Raw genomic sequence first — 22259 nt, forward strand, 5'->3', positions numbered from 1 at the left:
TTAGTTTTGAAGACCGTGCCAAGTTTGACAATGCCTTATATTATGGGATTTAGGGAGTACTTGCTGAATGGATCCATATGTATGCTTCATATATGTTTAAAAATACATACATACATACATACATATATTTTCCCATTTTTTTACATATATGTAGTTTATGGGATAATTTGTACTATCGCAATAATTTATGAGGTAATTTTTACTTTTCCCTTCAATTTTGCTCTCCACAACTTTTCCACGAGTCTCATGCGGCGAGTCTTACTTGGCAAATTAAACTGGACTCCCTAACTAAACTTCTGATCAAACCAAATGACCAACACATGAATATAGTCAGTGCAGGATTCAGCCATTATTAATACAATCAGGTTGTGTTATTCAATAGTACTAAAAATCAGTGTGCCCTTTGACGCGCTAAGTTTTGACGTGCTAAATTAGCTCATGCTACCTCCGTACTAAAATAAGCTCAGAGCCTCATTGGTAGCTCTAATAAGTCAAAGCTAAAGCCAGCATTTAAATTTTCAAACTAAACTTAAACTGTAATAAGTTGATTTTAAGATAGTTTCTTTTACAACATTGGCTTTTTAAATCGATAAGAACACGCATATATATATATATATAAGTTTTACTTAAAATTAATTTTTATTTCCCAATAAACTATTTTGACTTATTAGGGAATATGGGCAACCCGATGAGGACATCATTCTTCACGCATCTCACACATATCATTACGAAACGGAAAGAACTATAATAACCTTACTTTAGCAAATCCTAATACAACTATTCCTCACTATATCTACTCCCAATACAATTATTTCCTACTTTACAAACTCCGACGCAATGATTACTCTCTAAAAATAAACTTATTTTGGGAAAAATGAAAGGAGCTAAAATTAAACTTATTACGGGACGACGGAAGTACATTACATATGTAAAATTAGACATTAAATAGATCTTATGAATAATACTTATTTAAAGATTTATAATATCCTGCATATATAGTAGTGAAATCCATTGCATATTGTAAAATTTAGAAATACATTTTTTTCTCAATAAGTTTTTAGTTTATACCCCCCTATCCCATAATATAAAATGTGCACACATTTCATGATTTATTATTATAATGTAAATTAAATTTTATTTTCTAAAATTAATATTATTGGATTGGTATTTAAATTTACTTACAAATGACTATAATTTTGTTACAATAAACCTTATAGCATATATGAGATATTATAAGTGACCATGTCTTATATCATGTGATTTAGGGAGTACTTACTGAATGGATCCATATGTATGCTTCAGATATGTTTAAAAATACATACATACATACATACATACATACATACATTTTCCCATTTTTTTACATATATGTTGCTTTAGGCACGCACGTGGGACGTAGTGGCCAGCCTTTTTAGTTTTTGTATGGAGTACATATCAGAGCGGCTAAGGCAGATCGCCGCCGCACGAAGATAGAAATGCTACGCGCTGTTATTCTTTATTTGGGTAAATTCGGATTTTTTTTTAAAAAAAACCTTAATCATACCAATAAGCTGGCGGAGAACCCGCCTTATTTATTAGATTACTCAGATACTAGTAATTCAAAAACCTCCTTTTGAAGTTTCAAAATTTTCAACATGAAGATTTGGACTCCCAATGCACATTCAAGCTTCAAAACATTCGACAGGTGGTTGCTATAAAGTTCACAAACACTGCCGCACAAGGGTCGGGCTGGATCAGGATCAGAGCTTGCTGGAGACGGCGATGGGCCTGGGCCTGGGCCGGGCCGGCGCGGGCTCCTTGGGCACGACGACGGTGAGCACGCCGTTGTCGACGCTGGCCCTGATCTGCTCCACCCTCGCCTCCGCCGGCAGCGCCACCTCCCTCGCGAACTCCGGCCGGCCGCGCTCCGCCACGTGCCACACCACCTCCTTCTCCCTCTCCCTCTCCTTCTCCGCCGCCGCGGGCGGCGCCGCGCCCCTCACGGTGAGCACGTTGCCGTCCTCCACCTGCACCTTGACGTCGTCCTTGCCCAGTCCCGGGACGTTGATCCTGAGCACGTGGGAGGTCGGCGTCTCGACCCAGTCCATCGCCGCCGTCGCCGACGCCGACGCCCAATCCGGCGGGAAGTGCCGCTCGTAGAGGAGGCGCCGGAAGGGGCCACCGAAGAAGAGGTCCGCCATTGCTTCGTTTCTTCAGGAGCTAGCCTAGCTAGAGCAGAGCTAACGCCGATCGAGAGCTGAAGGTTGCGAGGGATTGGGGATTTTGGTGAGCTGAGGAAGACGATGAATTCGAGGGATATATGGAGGTGGGGGATAAAATGGGAGTGGATTTTGAGGGAGGAGGCGTCAACGTCAGATATGAAGGTTCGAGAAATCGAGAGACGGACGAGCGAGGTTCGAGAAATGGAGGAGCAGTAGAGGAGAGGAGAAGCTTCTCGAATGGTGATTTTGTTGCGTCTGTACAGTAATAGTATTCCGTTGAATAAAGTTACAGTGAAAAAAAAAACGTACCATAATGTTTTTCGTTAATAAAAGAATTAAATCAATAATTTTTGGTTAAGTACACTGTGATCCTAGACGAAGCTAGATTGAATTGGAGAGGGGTGTCATCCACTTGGTTTACTCTGTTTTAAATCGAGTTCAAGCTAATGCAGGTATTTGAGTTTATATTTAGTGGGTACATATATAGTGAAAATTGATAAACTATAGCTTAAAAAATTTTCTTGATCAAGTTCTTAAGCACCTCCTTTTACACGTAGCTCCGTCCTGACTGCGACCATAATTAAGTTGGATACGACCATAATTAAGTTGGATGGCGCTGTAGCTCCAAACGGTGACACAGTCTAGAGCATGCCATACATCATACTATTGTCGATGGGCTATACCGTGACTACGAGATTTGTAGAGTATGAGGATCGTCAATGCCAAGATATACGTGAGATTGAGGTAAAAGAGACGAGAGAAAAAAAAACATACGAGTTCGGTCCCCTTAATTGAGAGGTAATAGCCCTACTCCTGTTGGCCGAAGCCAATGTTGCCTTTATATATTATCATCACACGAGTATAATATTTGGATGATATAATCTAGTCTTTGTAGTCGATATCTAGCATAATCTTCTTCCTCGAATATGAACTCGGTGAGATTGGAGGTATCCAACCCGGCACGCGCGGCCTGCTCCCGAATCGCAACCGCCACCGCCGCGTCGCAGGCTGCCGGATCTCCTCGCCCACCTTGCCCCGGCGACCTCCTCCCTACCTGTCAGGCGCCATGCAGAGAGGAGAAAAGTGAGAGAGAGGATGGGAAAGAGAGAGGGTGATGATATGGCATCCTGATATGTGGGACCCACACTGACCCAACCACCACGTCAAACAAACTGGGGCTACAATCACCGAAGGACCTAAAGTGAATGGGTTTTGGAAGTTTAGGGATATTATATATATGATTTTATGGTTGGGGGACGATTTTGTAACTCGATGACAAGTTGAGCGACCTTCGGTGTACTTTTTCCATTTCAACTGGGATAAAGAGTAGAGTTGGCCTTTTTCTTTTTCGTTTTTTTTGTTTCAGAGAACAGAAAAGGATAATATTGAAAATGATAGGATGGAATATTAGAGCAACAAGAAATTGATATGCTATTTTCTTTACTTCTACAAAATTGAGTGGCATATCTCAAAAGGTCATTTAAAATAGAGCATATCATTTTCTGCAATAAAAACATATATCCAGGAAAAAAATGAAACGAACTCTTCTGGAATATTTTTTTTTTGAATTTGCTAAAAAGGAGCGCCTCTTTGGAATTTTACAGTGTACATTTTTTATTTTTTGATAGTCTACTCATAAAATTTATTTGTAGGATACTTCATCCGTTTCTTTTCGTATTATAAGTCATTTTACTTTTTTTTAATCAAACTTGTTTAAGTTTGACCAAGTTTATAAAAAAAGTAGAGTTTTTAGCATAAAATGAACATATTATCAAAATATATTTAGTGTTAGATTTAATGAAACTAATTTGGTGTTACATATATTGCTATTTTCCTCTATAAGATGGCTAGGAAAAAAAAGTTAAAATGGTAATATGAAACGGAAGAAGTACATATGGAAAACCATAAACTTTGTGAAAGGACCGTGAAATATGAATCTACGAATCTACTGGTACAACTTTTATACCCTTAGATGTGTATTTGTACTTTGGCTGGTTATTGACCAAAATCGATAAAGTTTGATCGACTTGCTTAAATCCTAAAGCATCGAATAAAATTTCGTGAAGTTTCCCCACAAAAGATACGAAGGGCTTGTTCAGTTTGTTGCCCAAATCAACCCTAACACATTTTGGTATTTTGGTATTACCAAATTTCGATAGTGTTGTCTTTGTTTGCTTTGATGTTTTCACCAAATTCTGATAAAGTTTTAAACAAATAAGTTTATATAACTCTAATTTTTTTTTGACGACTCGCACAAGACGATGCGAAGATACCACATAACTGCTAAAATTTAGTAAGATAGTAATGATTGAAATGTGTTTAGTATATTGCCTTATCCAAATTTGGTAAAATTAAAAATCACAACGAACTGAACATGGATGAAAAATCAGCACACCTGAGAAAGTGGTGGATCCACAGAAAGCTCCCCAAAGAATTTCACTCAGGCAGACCGGCAGGAGCAAGGAGAGCACCTCGCGCCGCGCGGGACTCCAAATTTGCCGTGGCCCAACAAGGCCCATGGGGCATCACCAGTAAGCCCATGATGCCGCGTCACGACGCGACGCAATGCGCTGGCCTTGCTGACAAAACGCACCGGCGGCTTTGGAATTTTTTTCAATTTTAGATTTTTTTAAAAATATTTACATAAATAATCTATCGGCCAAAAAAATTACAAAAATAGACCCTGCCGCCTACCACCGGGGCGGCAAGCTGACGTGGCAAACGGGGAAGGGACGGGCGGTGACGGAGGGAGGTTTTTTTTGCAGGAAAACCCTTGCTGCCCTAGGGGCTCCAATGCAAAAAAGCCAGCCGGAGCCGGCCATTTTGCAGGCGGCCCCTTGCCGCCCTCTGGCCGAGCGGCAGGCCTCGCGGCCTATAAAAGGCCTGCCGCCCAGCCCTCAGCCCTCATTCCTCCCCCCCATAAATCCAGTAAAAAAAAAAGAAGAAATGGGAGGAGAAGAGAAGAAGAGGCGAAGCCCTGCCGGATTTAGACGCCGATTTCAGGTAATATTCATAGATCCTATATGTGACTATTGAGTTAAATACTATGTATTTTTTAAAAACTTTGTTTGAATAAATGCATTATATTTTTAGGGTTTTAGTTGTACTAATCTAGAAGTGCGTATTGTAGATATCGGTAACTACGTAGATCTGCTAGTTTGGAATCAGTACTTTACCGTTGCATTGGCATACACAAGAAGATATTACGTTGTAGATGTTTATTGCATGAAAGAGTAATATGATCTAGTTATTTCGTTGACAGATATGTCGAACAAACAAATATTCCAAGTTTACCATGGCCTAGAAAACGTTCGTTACAGGCCAACTGGGGTAGATCTGTTAGAATTTATTGTATCAGAAAGGGGAATTGATAGACCGACTGAGAGGAGTGTACCTTTTATAAAAGGATGGTTAATGAGGGGCTTGAGAGTTGATCCACAGATAAGTGACATAACAATCAATGTTATAGTAAGTCGGGCAAGTGAGAGTTTTTATTGGGAACTAATGCCAGTTCAAAACTCTCGAGTGTGGAGATGGTATGTGGAAAATACATTGCAACGCGGGTGGCCTCTAGCTATGGTTCCGTTTGTTCCCCCCAAGGATCCAGGTGTGCAGATGAACATGGATGATGGCAAGGGACCAAGTGCTGAAGTAAATGAGACTTCTGTGGAAGAGGTCAACGCACGAGAGGACGGGGGCGTAGTAGCTCCAGTGGGCATTCAACCAGGTGGAGTGGCCGACGAGGGGGAGACTGTCGGTGCCACTGTGGATGAAATGGAGAGGGAGGATTCTGACAATGAGGTATTTTAGGTGCCCTAACTATGACCGTAAGGTATTTTACTATCTGCATATGCTTATTCATTCCGTATGGGCAATCATTTTATTCTTCGTAACACTACTCTATTCGGCAGACCCGCACTACGGCTTGCGCATACATCGAGTGGGTCGATATAGAAAATCCCGTTCTCGACCTAACCACTTGTTTACAAGAAGGTCACTGGTATTTCGCATCCGAAAGTACTGAGCAATACTTACAGAGAAAAGCGGCTTACGAACGACAATATCGTGAACAACAGTGCGACTGGCGGGTGCTAACTACGGCACTCCCTCCATGGGAAGCCCGTCCAAGATGCAGGTGTTCGTTGTCAGGTTCTTCATTCCATAAAGCTTATAACATTGGGTTGAAGGTTCTTTGTTTGTACAAATATTCTTGACGACGATTTCATGGTAAGAATATTTTGATTACATGAATCCCTATTTTCTCACAACATTTACTAACTTTGCTCGCTTCACATCTATTCTTTCCTCCCAGGAATCACCAAGGAGATGTCAATACAGAGAATGGATAGACACCAGAAGGGTTCTAACTCCACCTAGCTGTGTTGTGCAGCTTGAACTACCAGAGCAATATATGGTTACTAAAGCGCGGTTTGAGAGAGGAGAGAGATCCTCGCGTAGGGGTTAGCTATTATCGGACAACTTGGCATATTGAAATTTCTAGTGTCATGCTTCCTTGTCCCATTACTACATCGTCGTTGTGTTCAACTATTGCACTACCTCCCTCCTAGTTTGAATCTAATATCATCTATGTAACCGCAATGGAAATAGTTGTATCATGTTCAAATTGTACTACTATATCTTCATGTTACATAATTCTCCTTGTTTAAGTCCATATGATGTTTCTACGTCCGAGACTGCGATAGGCCTACATCAATTATCCGAGTACTAATACGTCAAATAAGTTACAAAATAATACCTTACTTAACATATGAAATGAAATTGCGAAACAACCAACTTCAATACATTTTTATAACAATATTAACAAGTTTTACCAATAAATACTTCTTTAATTATTATTAACATAACATAGAAAAATCATTTGGGGTATTTTTGCATCTGGGTCCATTGCCGCCCTCTAGTGGGGCGGCAAGGGGCCCAAATGCAAAAAGTATGAGCCCCAAGCTCTTTATGGGCTGCCAAAATTGCATTTAGCCCCTTGCCACAGAGGGCAGCAAGGGGCTAAAATGCAATTTTGGCCAACGGCGGCAGACGGCGCGGTCGACCCGCCGTCTGCCACGTCAGCTTGCCGCCCACCTCTGGGGCGGCAGGGTCTATTTTTATAATTTTTTTTGGCCAATAGATTATTTCTGTAAATATTTTTAAAAAAATGAAAAAAATTCGGCGGCTTTGCGCCCGTCTTCACGGGAAATCGAGGAGGCGAGCGAGATGCTGCTAGGAGAGAGCGACGTGCCGTGATTTGTCGCCCAAAAACGTGTGGGACGGTGATGGATCGGATCAAATGATAGCCTGTCTGGTTTGCAGGTGAGACGTGAGACCGCGCATTGTGTAATGCTGGATTTAGTATAGTTTGGCTTTTTTTTAAAAAAAAAATTTACAAATAGATAATTGAAAAAATTATTCTAGGAATAGACTTTTTTCAATACCAGGACCCTAGCGCCGAGGCCCATCATCACAGCGCCAACGACACTGGCGCTGATACCCTCGCCCCCTGCGGAAGCTAAGTCACTCATGTGAAGAGAGTTGGTATTGAGAACTTACAAATAGATCCCCGATTCTAGTGTTATTGATGTCAAGGACATATTTATAAGAAAAAATATTTATATTTTAACTTTTTTGGATTTGTTTTTTTTACAAATAGGTCTTCAGCACTAGTGTTATTGGCGCCGACTTCTTTTACATCAATGACTTAGCTTTTGCGGGGGGTGAGGGTGTCAACTCGGTGCCGCACCAAGGCATTGAACCTCAGCGCCAATGATGTTGACGTCAAAAAAAATATGCATTTTTTTCAGAGGTATATTCACTACTAAAAAATCATTTTTGTGGCGGCTATTTTGAGTTTTCGCTGGCGGAATTTAGAGCCTCCACAAAGCAAAGGCCAATGAAAATCAAGATCTTCACTAGCGGTTATTGTCCGCCAGCGATAATTTATTTTTGCTGGCGGTCGTCTTAAGCTAGCCAGCAAAAATCCATTTTCACTGGCGGTTAGCTTAAGATGGCCGCCAGCGAAAATCAATTTTCGCTGGCGGGTTACACTGTGCCAGCCGCTAGTGAAAATGCTGGCCAAGTTTAAAAATAAATGGTGTCAGACCGCTCCGTCCGCCTCCGTCAACGCTCTACCATTCAAAAAATTCACAGAAATTTACACAAGCATTCAAAAATCCACAGAAATTTACACAAGCATTCAAAAATCCACAGAAATTTACATTCAAAAATTCCCATTCACCAAAGCATTCAAGCATCACAAAAATCAACACATTAACAAAATGTTGAAGTCATCGTCGCCGAGAAGAGCCCCGTTGGCATCGGCGGTGGATCCATCCTCCTAGGTTGTCGCGGCGACGGATCCGGCCACCCCTGTCGTCGCGGCGGAGGATCCAGCCTCCCCGGCGTCGTAGCGGCCGGATCCCGCCCGGCCCCGAGCTCGCGGCGATAGACAACGGCAGCCCGTGGCAATGGAGGAGGGAGAGGGAGAACGAGAACCCGCTGCCGAACCCATCGCGCGTGCCGTCGTCGTCGCCGAGACACGCCGCCGAGCCCGAAGCAGCTGTCGCCGCCTCCACCGCTCTCCCCCTCCCTCCTTCGGCTGGATCTCGGAGGGGAGCCGCCGCCGCACCCAGAGCAACCGCCGTCGCCACCGCCGCCCTCCTCCCTCCCTTCTTCGGCTGATCTGGGAGGTGAGGGGAGGGGAGCCGCCGCCGCTGCCCGTGCCCGAGCTCGCCGCCACCAGCGCCAGCTCTCTCCTCCCCCGCTCGTGCCCGCTCTTCTCTCCAGCGCCGCCGCCCCTACCGGCACCGGATCTCCGCCGCCCCCCCTCCTGGCACTGGATCTTCACCGCCCAGACCTGCCTTCTCTCCACCACCGCCGCCGCCTGCACGAGACCCGCCGCCGCCCGCTCTTCTCTCCGCCGCCGCCGCCGCCTGCACGAGACCCGCCGCCGGTGGGGAGGGAGGAGGGAGGGAGCTCTCCTCAGATCTAGAAGGTGGATCTGAGGAGGAGGATGAGAGGAGGAGTTGGTGGATTTGAGAAAGATGAGATATTTTCGATGTGTGGTGGTGGCCGATGGGTTTTTAACTGTGATTATATTTTCACTGGCAGTGCTTTCGGTGGCGGCATTTTTAAGTGGCCCGCCAATGAAAAAGTGCAAAATTTTGCTGGCTGCTCTCTCAACTTGCCGCTAGCGAAAATCCATCTTTTTTGCTGGCGGATGCTTAAGAGGTCCGCCTCGAAAAATATAGTTGTTTTTTATGGCGGAACTCTTAACGCGGCCACCAGCAAAAATAGATTTTCGCTGGCGGTCAATAGCCCCCCACTCCTTGTTATGTTTTTGCTGGCGGTTTTTTCATATGGCCGCCAGCAAAAATTATAGGGTAACGCCATAAAAAATCGTTTTTCTAGTAGTGATTTGTGTTGACGGAAAGCACGGCGTCCTTGGAGCTCTACTTAATTTCAATGCAAGTCTAAGGCTAGCCTTAAGTGTGTCAAGGACGTATCCTGCAACCAGCAAGAAAAATAATAAACAGAGTGAGTCAGCCGATAGTTGATCGGTCCTAGGCCGATGACGTATCACTGGTGATCCTAGCCAATGTAATTGAATCAGATCGGCTGTGGATTGGTATCTAAATTAAGCACAAAACTCTAAATATGCCTCATCGGCTATAATATCAACTACTCGGTTTGTCAAATATATTCCGGATGATATCATAGAAATATAAATTAGGTTTTTAGAAAGGACTACAAATATAAAAAATCCAGGTGTGTGATGCCCCTGGTATGCATGTCGGCACCTATTTCGTTGCTGGCATTAAATTTCGTCAAATATCTCTGTTTTTTTTTTTCAGATTTGGACATGGACTGGCCTGGCTGCTAATCTGAGAGATTGATGCTACGTTTACAAGGGACAGGGACTCGCGAAATGTTCAACGAGATCACACAAATGGTCAAAAAAAATGGGAGCAATTTGAGCTGCGGGAGTGGACTATGACCGATAACAGGAGAAACCACAGCTGTTCAGTTTGATTCTAGGGGAAAAACACACAAGAAGAGGACATCAGATAGCTCTGCAAATTGCATATGCGATATTGGGAAAGAGAGAATAAATAATGAAGCTGTTGCCCTGATTGGAGTTTTAGACCAGGACCAATTGTGTGACCAAATACCAATCTTTTGATAGTTCTCGGCAAGACTAGTAGACCCCCTACTTAATACGTAGTGCTACGCAAGTCTTATTTGTATCCTCGGGAAAAAAAATAGTTCTCTGCAACGACCATTACAAAAGCTAGACGACCACCTTTTCTTAATCATGTGGCAATTAGACTTTTAGACATATTGGTTCAGAGTCTAAACATGGTACTGGGTGTGAAATGAGTTTTTTTAGGTGAAAAAATTATATGAAGTGGGTTCATCTAAGAAGTAAGACCTTATTTAGATGGGACTGAAACTTTTAAATCCATATCACATCGGATGTTTGGACACTAATTATATCTACTACTTAAAAAATTAAAAGGTGTTTTCGTCATCCGTCCGTGAAAAAAAGCGTGAAAAAGAAATCGGGCGAAAAAAATCGAATCCAATTATATGTGACGTGGTAAAAAAAATTAAAGACGTTTCCGACATCTGTAGTAACAAAAAAAGGGCGAAAAAAACATGAAAAAAGGAAAGTCCGATTTAATATCTATATATACCTAATTAAAAAAAATGCATGGCTTATGGGTTGTAGTTTTCATCCGTCAAAAAAAAAATCCATCGCACGTGCTATCGATCCCGCTTCAATCCCTCTCCGATGGCAAAAAAGAAAGAAAGAAAGAAATAATGATAGACCACATCAAATTTGGACGTAAATACTAAAGAAAACACTACTACAAGAATACAAGATCAGATTCAATAACAGTAAGAAAACGCCGACGCTGGAAGGGGAGGGTGTCACCGTCGTTGCCGAACCTCCACCACCATCGCAGGGATGTCGGTATGCCGGGCCGCCGCCACGTTGTTTTGAGAGAGAGAGGGGGGGAGGGGAAATGATTTTAGGGTTAAGGTTTGGGCTGCTGAACTTTTATATAAGTCGGGATCAATTAGGACCATCTATCAGATCAGACGGCTCTGTCTTCTCCCGCGTCCGGCCGAACGCCATTCCTAGACCGCCCACACGGAATAAGTTCACTTTAGGTCGCTTAAATAAGTTCACTTTAGGTCGCTTAAGTTGTTCCTCCCAGATTCTATTCCTAGGCCGCCCACACTATAGGGCCGCCTCATCGACCACGTGTACGCTCCCGTATGGAACAAGTTCACTTTAGGACTCTTCAGCTAAACTTTTTTTTATTTCATTATGAATATATTTTCTTAAAGAGCTCATATCATGTAAAACTAAACCTTAATCATACAATATTTTTATATTTGTTATAATTTTAATTACCCGTCGCAACGCATAGGTATTTTTTCTATGTCAAAAAAAAGACCACGACATACAAGTGAGAGATATATGCCACACACATCCCAGGCTCATGTTTAAACGAACTGGCAACAGATTTTTTCAATTACAGGTTTAATTGTTTTATTTAGGTGATTAAATTTGTTTTCATTTATATAATTAGTTTGCTCTATTTAAGCTTTTTAAAAATTGCTAAAATTTGATAATAACTTTTCCTACTTCGTATTATATTATTTTTAGCTAATGGAATTAATGGAAAATTAATTATATATTTTTATCTTTTTGACCAAAGATCACTACAATTTTATTTCATTAATATTATTATTATGATTATGATTTCTTTATATTTTTTCCCACCAGTATGCATGATTAAAATTACCTTTACTCGTTGCAACGCACGGGGATCATTGCTATTATAAATATTAAACGTAGACTATTAACAAAACCCATCCATAATCTTGGACTAATTCGCGAGACGAATCTATTAAGCCTAATTAATCCATGATTAGCCTATGTGATGCTACAGTAAACATTCTCTAATTATGGATTAATTAGGCTTAAAAAATTTGTCTCGCGAATTAGCTTTCATTTATGTAATTAGTTTTGTAAGTAGTCTATATTTAATACTCTAAATTAGTGTCTAAATACATGGACTAAAGTTAAGTCCCTAGATCCAAACACCACCTGATTCACTTGCCACATGCCCACATGTAGCAACGGATATAAATCCAGTATAATCGTATTAACTTCCACATTTGCCTTTAAATTAAAGGCCTCTTTTCAGAACGCATGAACTTTTCAATGTGAATTGAACTAAGAGAAAAAATTGTACTAAAATTCATGTGAGCATTTCTACGTTTAACCGAATGAAGTTGTGAAATCGCACAAACGGGAATTAATAGGGAAATCGAATGAAATGTTTGCAACCTCACAAGATTTCGGAAAAGAATCTCTGTTTAAAAAAAACCAATTACGTTCAAATTTACTATGTTTCTACTCCCTCCGTTTCACAATGTAAGTCATTCTATCATTTTTCACATTTATATTAATATTAATGATATATATGTCTACATTCATTAATATCAATATGAATATCTGAAATGCTAGAATGGCTGTGAAACGGAGGGAGTATGAGCGAACATGTTTCCATTTTTTCCATGCCATCTCCGGAATGGACGGAGAACGCGCCGTCGTCGACGCTCGTCGTCGTCACCGTCGACGACGACGGGCACGACGCGGCGCCGGAGTCGTCGCCGTCGGCGTTCTGCACTATGGCCAGCGTGGTGAAGCTCCGGTACGTGGGCGACAGCTCCGGCAGCGGCGCGTCGCCGTCGAGGACCTGCACCACCTGCCGCATCGGCGGCCTCGCGGCGGGCGCCGGGTGGGTGCAGAGGAGGCCTAGCTTGAGCAACAGCGCCGCCTCCTTGCGGTCGTAGTCTCCGCGGAGCCGCGCGTCTGCCGCGCCGGCGATGTCCCCCTTGTGCCACCGGTCGAGCACCCAGTCCGCAAGCACGAACTCGCCGTCGCCGTCGTCGTCGTCGTCGCCGGCGCCGCCGCCGCGCTCGATGGGCCGCCGGCCGCACGCCACCTCCAGGACGAACGACCCGAACGCGAACACGTCGGTCGCCGGCGTCACCCGCCGCGTGTGCGCGAGCTCCGGCGCGAGGTAGCCCAAGGTGCCCACCACCCGCGTCGTGCGCGGGTCGGCGGCGCCGCGGCCGTACAGCCGCGCCAGCCCGAAGTCGCCGAGCCGCGCGTCCATCTCGCCGTCGAGGAGCACGTTGCTCGCCTTGACGTCGCGGTGGACGACCACCTGCTCCCAGCCCTCGTGTAGGTAGAGCAGGCCGGCGGCGACGCCCCTGATGGCGCGAACGCGCTGCGCCCAGCCCAGCGGCGGCGCGCTCTGGCCGTGCAGCCACCGGTCCAGGCTGCCGTTCGGCATGTAGTCGTAGACGAGCAGGAGCTCGCCTCTCCGGCGGCAGTAGCCGAGCAGCGGCACGACGTTGCGGTGGCGGAGGCGGCCGACGCTGGCGACCTCGGCGACGAACTGCCTCATCCCCTGCTCCGCGTCGTGCGACAGCGACACGACCTTCACGGCGACCTCCGTCCCGGACGCCGGGAGGACGCCCCTGTACACGCGGCCAAAGCCGCCGACGCCGAGCAGCCGCTTGCCGTCGAAGCCGCGGGTGGCGCGGACAAGGTCCTTGTACGCAAACCGGTGCGGGCCGAACTCCACCTCCCAGTCCTCCCGGACCTCGGCGTGCCGCCGCCGCCGCCGCCGCCATAGGAGGACGGAGGCGACGGCGACGACCACCGCGAGCGCAAGGAGCGGCGCGGCCACCGGCACGAGGACCTTGAGCACCATGGACCGCCGCTTGGTGCTGGCGCGCGGAAGCTTGGGGAGCTTCGCGTAGTCTAGCGGCGGCGCCGGTCCGTCCATGGCGAAGCTCCAGCCGAGCACGTAGTGGCGCGTCTTGTGCGGCCCCGTCGACGACGAGAGGCCGACGTACGCCGCCGCGTCCGCCGCCGCCACAACCGGCGAGAGGTCGACGGCGACGGAGAGGAGGGGCCTCCTCGGCCTGGGCACCTCGACGGGGGCCAGCGTCACGTCGATCGCCGCGGCGGCGCCGTCGTAGTCCACCCAGACCTGCATGGCGGCGCCGCTGAAGAGTGTCAGGTTCTCGAACTCGCCGGTGTCGTCGGCATAGTAGCCGGCGGGCATGGAGGCGACGGACGCCAGCCCGTTCACGTCGACGCCGACGTGGTTGCCGTTGATGTCCCCGAACTCCGGGTTGCGGATGGTGTCGAGCTCGACGGCGAACACGCGGTTGCTCGCGTTGCCGTTGTTCTCGCTGTTGAAGAGGCCCAGGAACTGGCTCGGCAGCGCCGCGGACAGGTTCTTGCTCGGCGCGACGAAGAAGGCGAGCCCGTTGCCGCTCACCGTGACGTACTCGGCGGCGATGGCGAACACGAAGGTGGTCGAGAAGGACCGGACGGCGGCGGCGGAGGCAGTGGCAGTGGCGTTCGGCTTCGGCGGCGGCGCGACGAAGCTGAGCGGCGCCGGGTGGAACGCGTGGCCCTTCAGCTGGGACGTGACGTTGGTCAGCATGAGCTTGCCGTCCGGCTCGACCACGGCCATGCCATCGAGGTCGAGCGGCGCGCCGGCGAAGCCGTCGTACCTGAAATGGTCGCTATCACCACCGACCGCCGCCGCCGCCGTCGCCGCCTCATGGCTAAAGATAAGGACGTGGAAGAATAGGAACACAAGGAAGGAGATCGAGACGATGGAGTTAGGCTTGGGATGCATGGATGGATCAATGGGATTTTGCAGTGGAAAGCTGAATAACTCATGTGTCCTAACAACTCCTAAATCGTAATTAACCAATTCTAGTTAGGTAGGATACTATCAAGTCTGTTTATTTTTGCGAAAAACCGGAATTTGGTTAAGCAAGCAATCATAGTAAATCAATAGGGAATCGCTAAATGGCATTTGACATTAAACTGATGAGGCCAAAATCTTGCAAATTTTCGACTTTAAGATTGCTTCACGATTCGTCCTCTAATATCCCAGTTTTTTCTCCTCAAACTCTGGCGACCGGCTGCAGTCCGCCAAGTTAGGGTTTAGTGTCCAGGGTTTAAAAGTGACAGTGGGAGGTGGGAAGGGAAGAGGAGGAAGATCTTTGGGCTTCGAGGGATGGTTATGGAAGGCGGCGAGCTGCCGGTGGTCGGGCCGATGGTAAGGCGTTGGCACCAAAGCCACGGGGATGGAGGATGACGGTGGGCTAACGGTAGGGCAAAGTAAAGTTTATGGTTAGGAGGTGATTGCCGATGATGGCAAATCTGGTGGCAGTGAGCTTGTGGAGATGAGGAAAATAACAGGGATGGGGTACCTTGTTGCTATCGGCTTAAGGAGAGAAGGGAGGGGGCGGCAGCCACAATGTTCTCACCAGTACCATTGACGTCCTCCAGCCAGCCAACAAGACTGAATGGCTGCGGAGCATCAAGCGCTCTTCTCTCGTGGAGTGAGGGGTGACGAGAGGAGGGATGGAGTTAACGTTAGGTTTTCTTACACGAATCTTAAAGCAATCTAACGGTCTAGAATTTACATGATTTCAGAGGTGTTTTCTGTCAAATTATAGATAGACAGTCCATCTTTATTACTTTCTTTTTAGTTTTTTACACTATTAAAGTATTGAATTTGCAACACCACGCTCAAAACATTTTAATAAATACACCTACACCTATATATTTATTGTACATTACTATAGCTTAGGGAGTTTGATATTTCACACATGTGGAACAGGTTTCCAAAAGAGGATAAGGAGGGAGAACATGGTAAGTTTTGTTTTTTATATAAAAAAATCCCCCTCCCAAATAGGTTCTAGTGGAAATTAATTTTGGATGAAAAAGTATATATACCAGTAATAATATTTTAAGAAATCTCACCTTTACATTGGGATTTTTTGCGACTCCTCTTCTTTATAATGGTGTTTTACTACTCAACGTTCTTTATGATGGCAGTGTTCAAATTTGTTCTCGCTTTTGTGACATCATAGCAGTGTGCCGTATGCTACCAAAGCCTTGTTTAGCTGGAAAAAAAATTTTGTCCATATGTATCACATCGGATATACGGGCACGTATATAAAGTATTAAATATAGTATAATAATAAAACAAATTGCAGATTCTGCTAGGAAACTGCGAGCCGAATTTATTAAGTCTAATTAATACATCATTAGCAAATATTTATTTAGCACCATATTATCAAATCATGACGTAATTAGGCTTAAAAGATTTGTCTCGCAATTTATATGCAATCTGTGCAATTGGTTTTTTTCGTCTATATTTAATACTCTATATATGTTGACGTGACAGGTGAAAAATTTTGGTTTGGGAAGGCCTAATACTCGAGCTAGGCAGCCGGTCAACTGAGTCACCATTAGGACCACCAAGCTAGGAAGAACAGAAGAAAGTTCCTGGTTGATTGTGTTACGCTCGCCATCAGATCTGTGCTCGCTCATCCATATATAGCCCATAGGATTCTTTCTGCAGAGTTGAATTAATCGCACTCTAGTCTCTATAGCTTCTTGTTTGTCTGTGTTTGACAAACCTGTTTCCACGGTTTTACCTCTATACCGTTCTTGATGGGGGATTTGGAGCTATTTTAAAGATCAAACTAGCTTGGTCGCCCGCGCAATTACGCGGCTAACACCAAAGCAAAATCATATAGTATGATTTTACTTAAAATTTATTAAATAGCTATCTCATTGTCTTAAGACTTTGAAAGACCAAACCTTATCATCCCACGCTTCTAATTATATAATTTTTAAAAGTCACATCAGTTACTACCCCTTATGTCATCTCCTTCTTTATTTGTTTGCTCGATCTACCACTATTTCTATTCATTCTCCTTGGAACCTTTAAAAATTGGATCTTATAGTTTTTAGAGTTTATTGTTAACGTTGGGTTTCGTTTTTATAATTTCTAGACGTCCCGTTAAACGTTACCATTATACTCCTCTATGGCCTGTTCATTGTCTCTTCTCTTTACTGTCATTGAGATTTTAAAAATCGAATATAATTACTGTTTGGGGTCATTTTTTACTTTTTAAAAGTCCCGCCAAACCGTCAGCGGCTTTGCCATTGTACTTCTCTACGGCCCACCCGCTGCCTCCTTTCTTTATTGTCATTGAGATTTTAAAATCGAACATGATTATCATTGTTTTTTTTACTTTTTAGAAGTTCCGAACCTTTAAAAATTGGATCTTGTAGTTTTTAGAGTTTATTATCTTGTTGGGTTTTATTTTTTTATAATTTTTAGTCATTGCGATTCTGAAAATCGAACATAACTATTGTTGGAATTCATTTTTTATTTTCTAGAAGTCCCGTCAACTGTCGGCGGCTCTACAACTATACTCCTATACACCCCGCTCGCTCCTTCTCCTTTTTATTGTCATTGAGATTTTAAAAATCGAATATGATTATCAACGGGGTTTATTTTTTTTACTTTCTAGGAGTCCCGGCAACCGTCTTGCTCGTTTGTTGTCCCTCCTTTTAATCGTCATTAGGGTTCTATTTGGTGTTTTATTAACTGTTTTTATATGTCGTATCAACCGCCACCACTCTACTCTTTTATAGGCATGTTACTTAATTTATCTCGTCATATGCTTTAGATGGTCTTTTCTTTCAATAGTCTTTATTTTTATCACAAATTTTAGTTATTTATAAATTATATTCTTAATTGAAATCGTTTTTTCTAATTTCAGAATTTATTTTTTTTCAAATTTTAATTAATATCGTATTGTGTTCTTTTAATATTTTTATTTTTTATTTTCAATTTTAGTTGTTTCAAAATTGTATTCCTATTTGAACTCTCTTTTAGTTTTTCTAATTTTAGATATTATTGTATTTCTTTCTGAATTTTAGTTAATCTCATATTGGGTTCTTATATGAATTCTTCTTTCAATATTACTTATTTTTAATTCCGAATTTCAGCTAATTTCAAACTGTATTCCTACTTAAACTCTTCTCTCTCTCTTTTTTTTTTTGCTAATTTTGGATTTTATTTTTATTTTTATTCCCAATTTTAATTAATCTCATATTGGGTTCTTATATGTACTCTTCTTTTAATATTCCATATTTTTAATTCTGAATTTCAGATATTTTAAAATTGTATTCCTACTTGGACTATCATTTTCTTTTCTAATTTTGGATTTTTTTTATTTTTATTTTGAATTTTGATTAATCTCGTATTGGGTTGTTATATGGAAACTTCTTTCAATATTGCTTATTTTTAATTCCGAATTTAAGCTATTTTTAAATTGTATTTCTACTTGGACTCTTTTTTTTTTTCTAATTTTGGATTTTATTTTATTTTTATTTCGAATGTTGATTAATCTCGTATGGGTTCTTGTATGGAAACTTCTTTCAATATTGCTTATTTTTAATTCCAAATTTTAGCTATTTTTTTATTGTATTTCTACTTGGACTCTCATTTTATTTTTTTTCTTTTTCTCCGATTAATGTAGGAATTTCTAGGCCCCACAGCGAACGTGGTATCTCCTTTTAAAGCTGTTTTAATAATATAATAGATAATTGTAAGAGAGCACAAATAAATAATTATGATAAAGCGAAAAAAGAGTCACAATGTTTATTTAATCATTCCAAAGGTTTAAAAACTGCCACGTTTAATAGGAGAAACGAAATATATATATACACCGTTTATATCGTGATTAATCAAAATTAAAATGTAAAAATGTGTAAATTGAACAATAGTGATACATAAAATCATTTGTATTTATGAAAGAAGAGGGGACTGTCGAAACATGAATTCGGCAATAATAAAAGGGGTAGCGCACGAGATCTAAAAGTGGATGGATGCGGAGATAAAGGATTTAGAGAGGTAATACCCTACTCCTATTTGGGGATTTGAATCCGCCGGGTGTAGTATAGATCTGACGATCATATGTACTCATGCCCCCTAAAGAGCCTCCTGCCCACCTTATATAGGATGGGGGGTAGGATTACAAGATAGAAACCTTAACCAATACGGCATCGGTTTCCTAAATCTATTTTACAATATTATCAAATCAGGACTTTAGGCCGCTCCATAATATAAAAGGAAACATAATACCCAAGTTATGATCTGTTACATATTCCATAGATATAAGCTATCCCCTATGACTAGTCGGATAGCCATACCGTGTGGGTATGGGGTACCCATATTCTCCACAGTAGCCCATGAGACCTTCACAGTTGAAAAGATAATCTTCTCTCGAACTAGATTACTCCAAAGCCAAGTGCTTCAATCATCTTTGCCATAGTCTCCCGAGTACTTTTACCAAATATGAAGACTGTGGAGGGCTGAAAAATAAAGTCAGGTGCATCGACTAGATGCGCCTAATAGGTGTAGCCCCCGACTATGTGGTTAGCTGAACAAACTAAGCATATAGTCAAGGAATAAATAATCCAACCAACCAAGTGATTTTGATAATTGTAATCAACCAAGTGACTTGATATCAATATATAGCATATGCGGTGTGAATAACATGATCCAAGTGATATACCGACTGCTTTGTAAAAATTGATGCGAGCAACCTAAAGTTGACTACATCATTGAAAATTCACATAGCAAAACAGCTATAAAAAAGCTTGAATGCTGTGAATAAAGAATTTTCCAAAGTATTAGGCATACACCATGCGCACACTGCTTTAACAGATGTGCTTAAGTCCCTAAAAAACACATGGTTTCACCACACCCGGAAATATACGACATATGTGGTGTAAAATCCGAGTAAATAAACTCATAAAGGATTTACCAACCGCCTAGAAAATGACCAAGATATATAATCATCCTAAGCCATAATATTGGTCAATAAAAATACACACTTACGTGGCAAAAAGCAACGATATTGTATCTAATCAATTGCTTAAAAACCCAAACATCACCTTGACTTATATAAAAAAGTCAGCGGGACAGCTATATAAAGCTTTACTGTTTGACACCTTTTAAGATGCATTGTACCAACTCCTAAAAAGTTGAGTAATTGCGGTATAAAAGGATTTTAAGGTATTGGGCACTTGATCACGCGCACTTTGGCCTAAGCAAAAAGTGCCTAAGTCCCTAAAAGAACGTGACAGGCCACACCTGAAAATATGGGCTGCAGACATATTAGGCCTAGGCAAAAAAATATGCCTTCGACACCCTTTAAAGGATGACGCATGTAACATGCTCCCGAATAATAAATCTTCCGGGTGATATAGACCAAGTGTAGCTCATATGAATAGCTTCTGATCTGAGTGATTATCCCTTATAAGATACTCCAAAATAGATATAAAAATTGAATCCCGGCTGGTGCAAGTATTCGGTTGATAGTCCTTACGGGGAATAATGAGTAGTCCAGTCTTTGAGCATAGAAAATAGACCCATGATCATAAATTCATGTTGCATGTATCCGGAACAAGTCCAAATTGAAGGTATGATACTTGTGTTTGAGCTAGCAAGCCCCTGAGCATATAGCTTGTCCTTCTGTTGTAGTCACAATTGTTCATTGATGGTAGCTGATGCAGTTGGCATAGAGACAAGACGACCAATATAGAGATAATAGTGCCCACCAGAGGTGGCAAAAATATTGGTGGTAGTGAAGATAGTGATACTAATCAAAATTGATGAAGTTGCACAGCCGTGGAGAAACCAGTCGGCAGCAGTCAGGTCAGCCTTAAATGAAGATGAAGGCACCCAGCGATAAAGTTGTGTAGCCATGGCAGCGAAATAATCAGTCGGTGACAGACGAGGCAGATCAAAGGTGATGACGAAATCTACCAATCATAAAGATGAAGAAGATAGTCGGCAACGACAAACGCAACCGACAGTAATGATGATAAGCAGCAACAGAGATGATCGACTATGATGATGAAGTTGCCCATCAAACAGCAATAGAATAGGCTATGTTGAAGAGGCTTGACAGAATATTGATGAAGATGACGATGTCAGTGATCCAGTCAATAGCAATGTAGCAACCAATGATAATGATGAAGATGCTCATCAGCATTTGCATAGTAGGTCAACCGTGAAGGCGAAATAACAAGCCGGCAATGACGGAAGCAACCAGAGGCGAAGACGTAGTCATCCATTAGCAACGGCAGAGATGTCAGAGCCGATGAAGTAGAGGAAAGTAAATGTTGTTGTCCAACTCATCGAAACCGAGCTGATTGGTTGATAACTCTAAACTCCCGGACATGTGGATAGAATCTCAAACTTGATACTTAAAAAATTTGGAGTAGATTGTGGTGGCATCCAGAAGCCAAAATTGCCGGTGAAATAATAAAAGTTGCTGAAGTAGAACATCTGCTCTGAAGTGAAGACAAAACTGATGACTCCCAAAGTAGATTTCATAGAACTCGTTGGTTGATTAGAGATTCTTGTATTTGTATAGCCCCCGACTCTTTGGTTAGTTTGGAAGCAACTAAACATAGAGTCGAGAACTGTAGCTTCTTGTCGTCGAGTAGTCATTGCATTCAAAAGTGAAGATGCATGTTGAATATGTCCGAGTAAAAATATTGAAGATTTGAACAACACTTGTTGTAGTAAAATAGCACGGCATCATATTTGGTGACGCATGCCGAGATGTCGAAACTCCTGTAGACGTCGCGACAGTAGCGAAGACGTGTAGTTGTGAAGATAAAAACACCGGTCGGCGGCAGCATAACAGCGATGACGATGATGGCAGTAAATGATGACGAAGACGCGCAGCCGTGGAGGTGAACAAACCAGTCGGAGTTAGACAAGGCGATCAGCAACAGAGACGATGACGTCCATCAGTAGTGGTAGCGGTATAAACCAGACGTAGAGGCGAGGGCACTAGTCAGCAGCAGACGAGACGACCGGCTATGAAGACGATAAGGCCAATAACCGCTGGCAGAATCATGCAGCCATGGAAGTGAAGAAACCAATCAGCAGCAGACGTAGACAGCTTGTGTTGAAGGTGATGACGCCTATTTGCGGTGGCGGCAACGTGGCCAGCCGTGAAGACGATTGCTCCAGTTGGCGTCATACGAGGCGGCCGGTCGGTGAAGATGTAGACGCCCAACAACGGTGGTGTGACCAACCAACCGTG

The 22259-nt window shown here is 43.1% G+C and overlaps 2 protein-coding genes across 2 annotated transcripts; both read right to left on the minus strand.

Moving 5' to 3' along the window:
* Positions 1-1313: 1313 nt before the first annotated feature.
* LOC127777549 (16.0 kDa heat shock protein, peroxisomal) lies at positions 1314-2416 on the minus strand. The gene has a single exon (XM_052304156.1). It carries the CDS (start codon positions 2178-2180, stop codon positions 1740-1742), a length of 441 nt encoding a protein of 146 aa, XP_052160116.1. The 5' UTR covers positions 2181-2416; the 3' UTR covers positions 1314-1739.
* Positions 2417-12578: 10162 nt separating this feature from the next.
* Positions 12579-14969, minus strand: LOC127777380 (L-type lectin-domain containing receptor kinase SIT1-like). Its single transcript, XM_052303960.1, has one exon. The coding sequence runs from the start codon at positions 14951-14953 to the stop codon at positions 12698-12700; it is 2256 nt and encodes a 751-aa protein (XP_052159920.1). The 5' UTR covers positions 14954-14969; the 3' UTR covers positions 12579-12697.
* Positions 14970-22259: the final 7290 nt, after the last annotated feature.

Source organism: Oryza glaberrima, chromosome 6 (assembly GCF_000147395.1).
Source record: "Oryza glaberrima chromosome 6, OglaRS2, whole genome shotgun sequence".
Classification (NCBI taxonomy): domain Eukaryota; kingdom Viridiplantae; phylum Streptophyta; class Magnoliopsida; order Poales; family Poaceae; genus Oryza; species Oryza glaberrima.

Coding starts and splice junctions, on each gene's coding strand:
- LOC127777549 (XM_052304156.1), bottom strand. CDS start 2,180: ATGGCGGACCTCTTCTTCGGTGGCCCCTTCCGGCGCCTCCTCTACGAG.
- LOC127777380 (XM_052303960.1), bottom strand. CDS start 14,953: ATGCATCCCAAGCCTAACTCCATCGTCTCGATCTCCTTCCTTGTGTTC.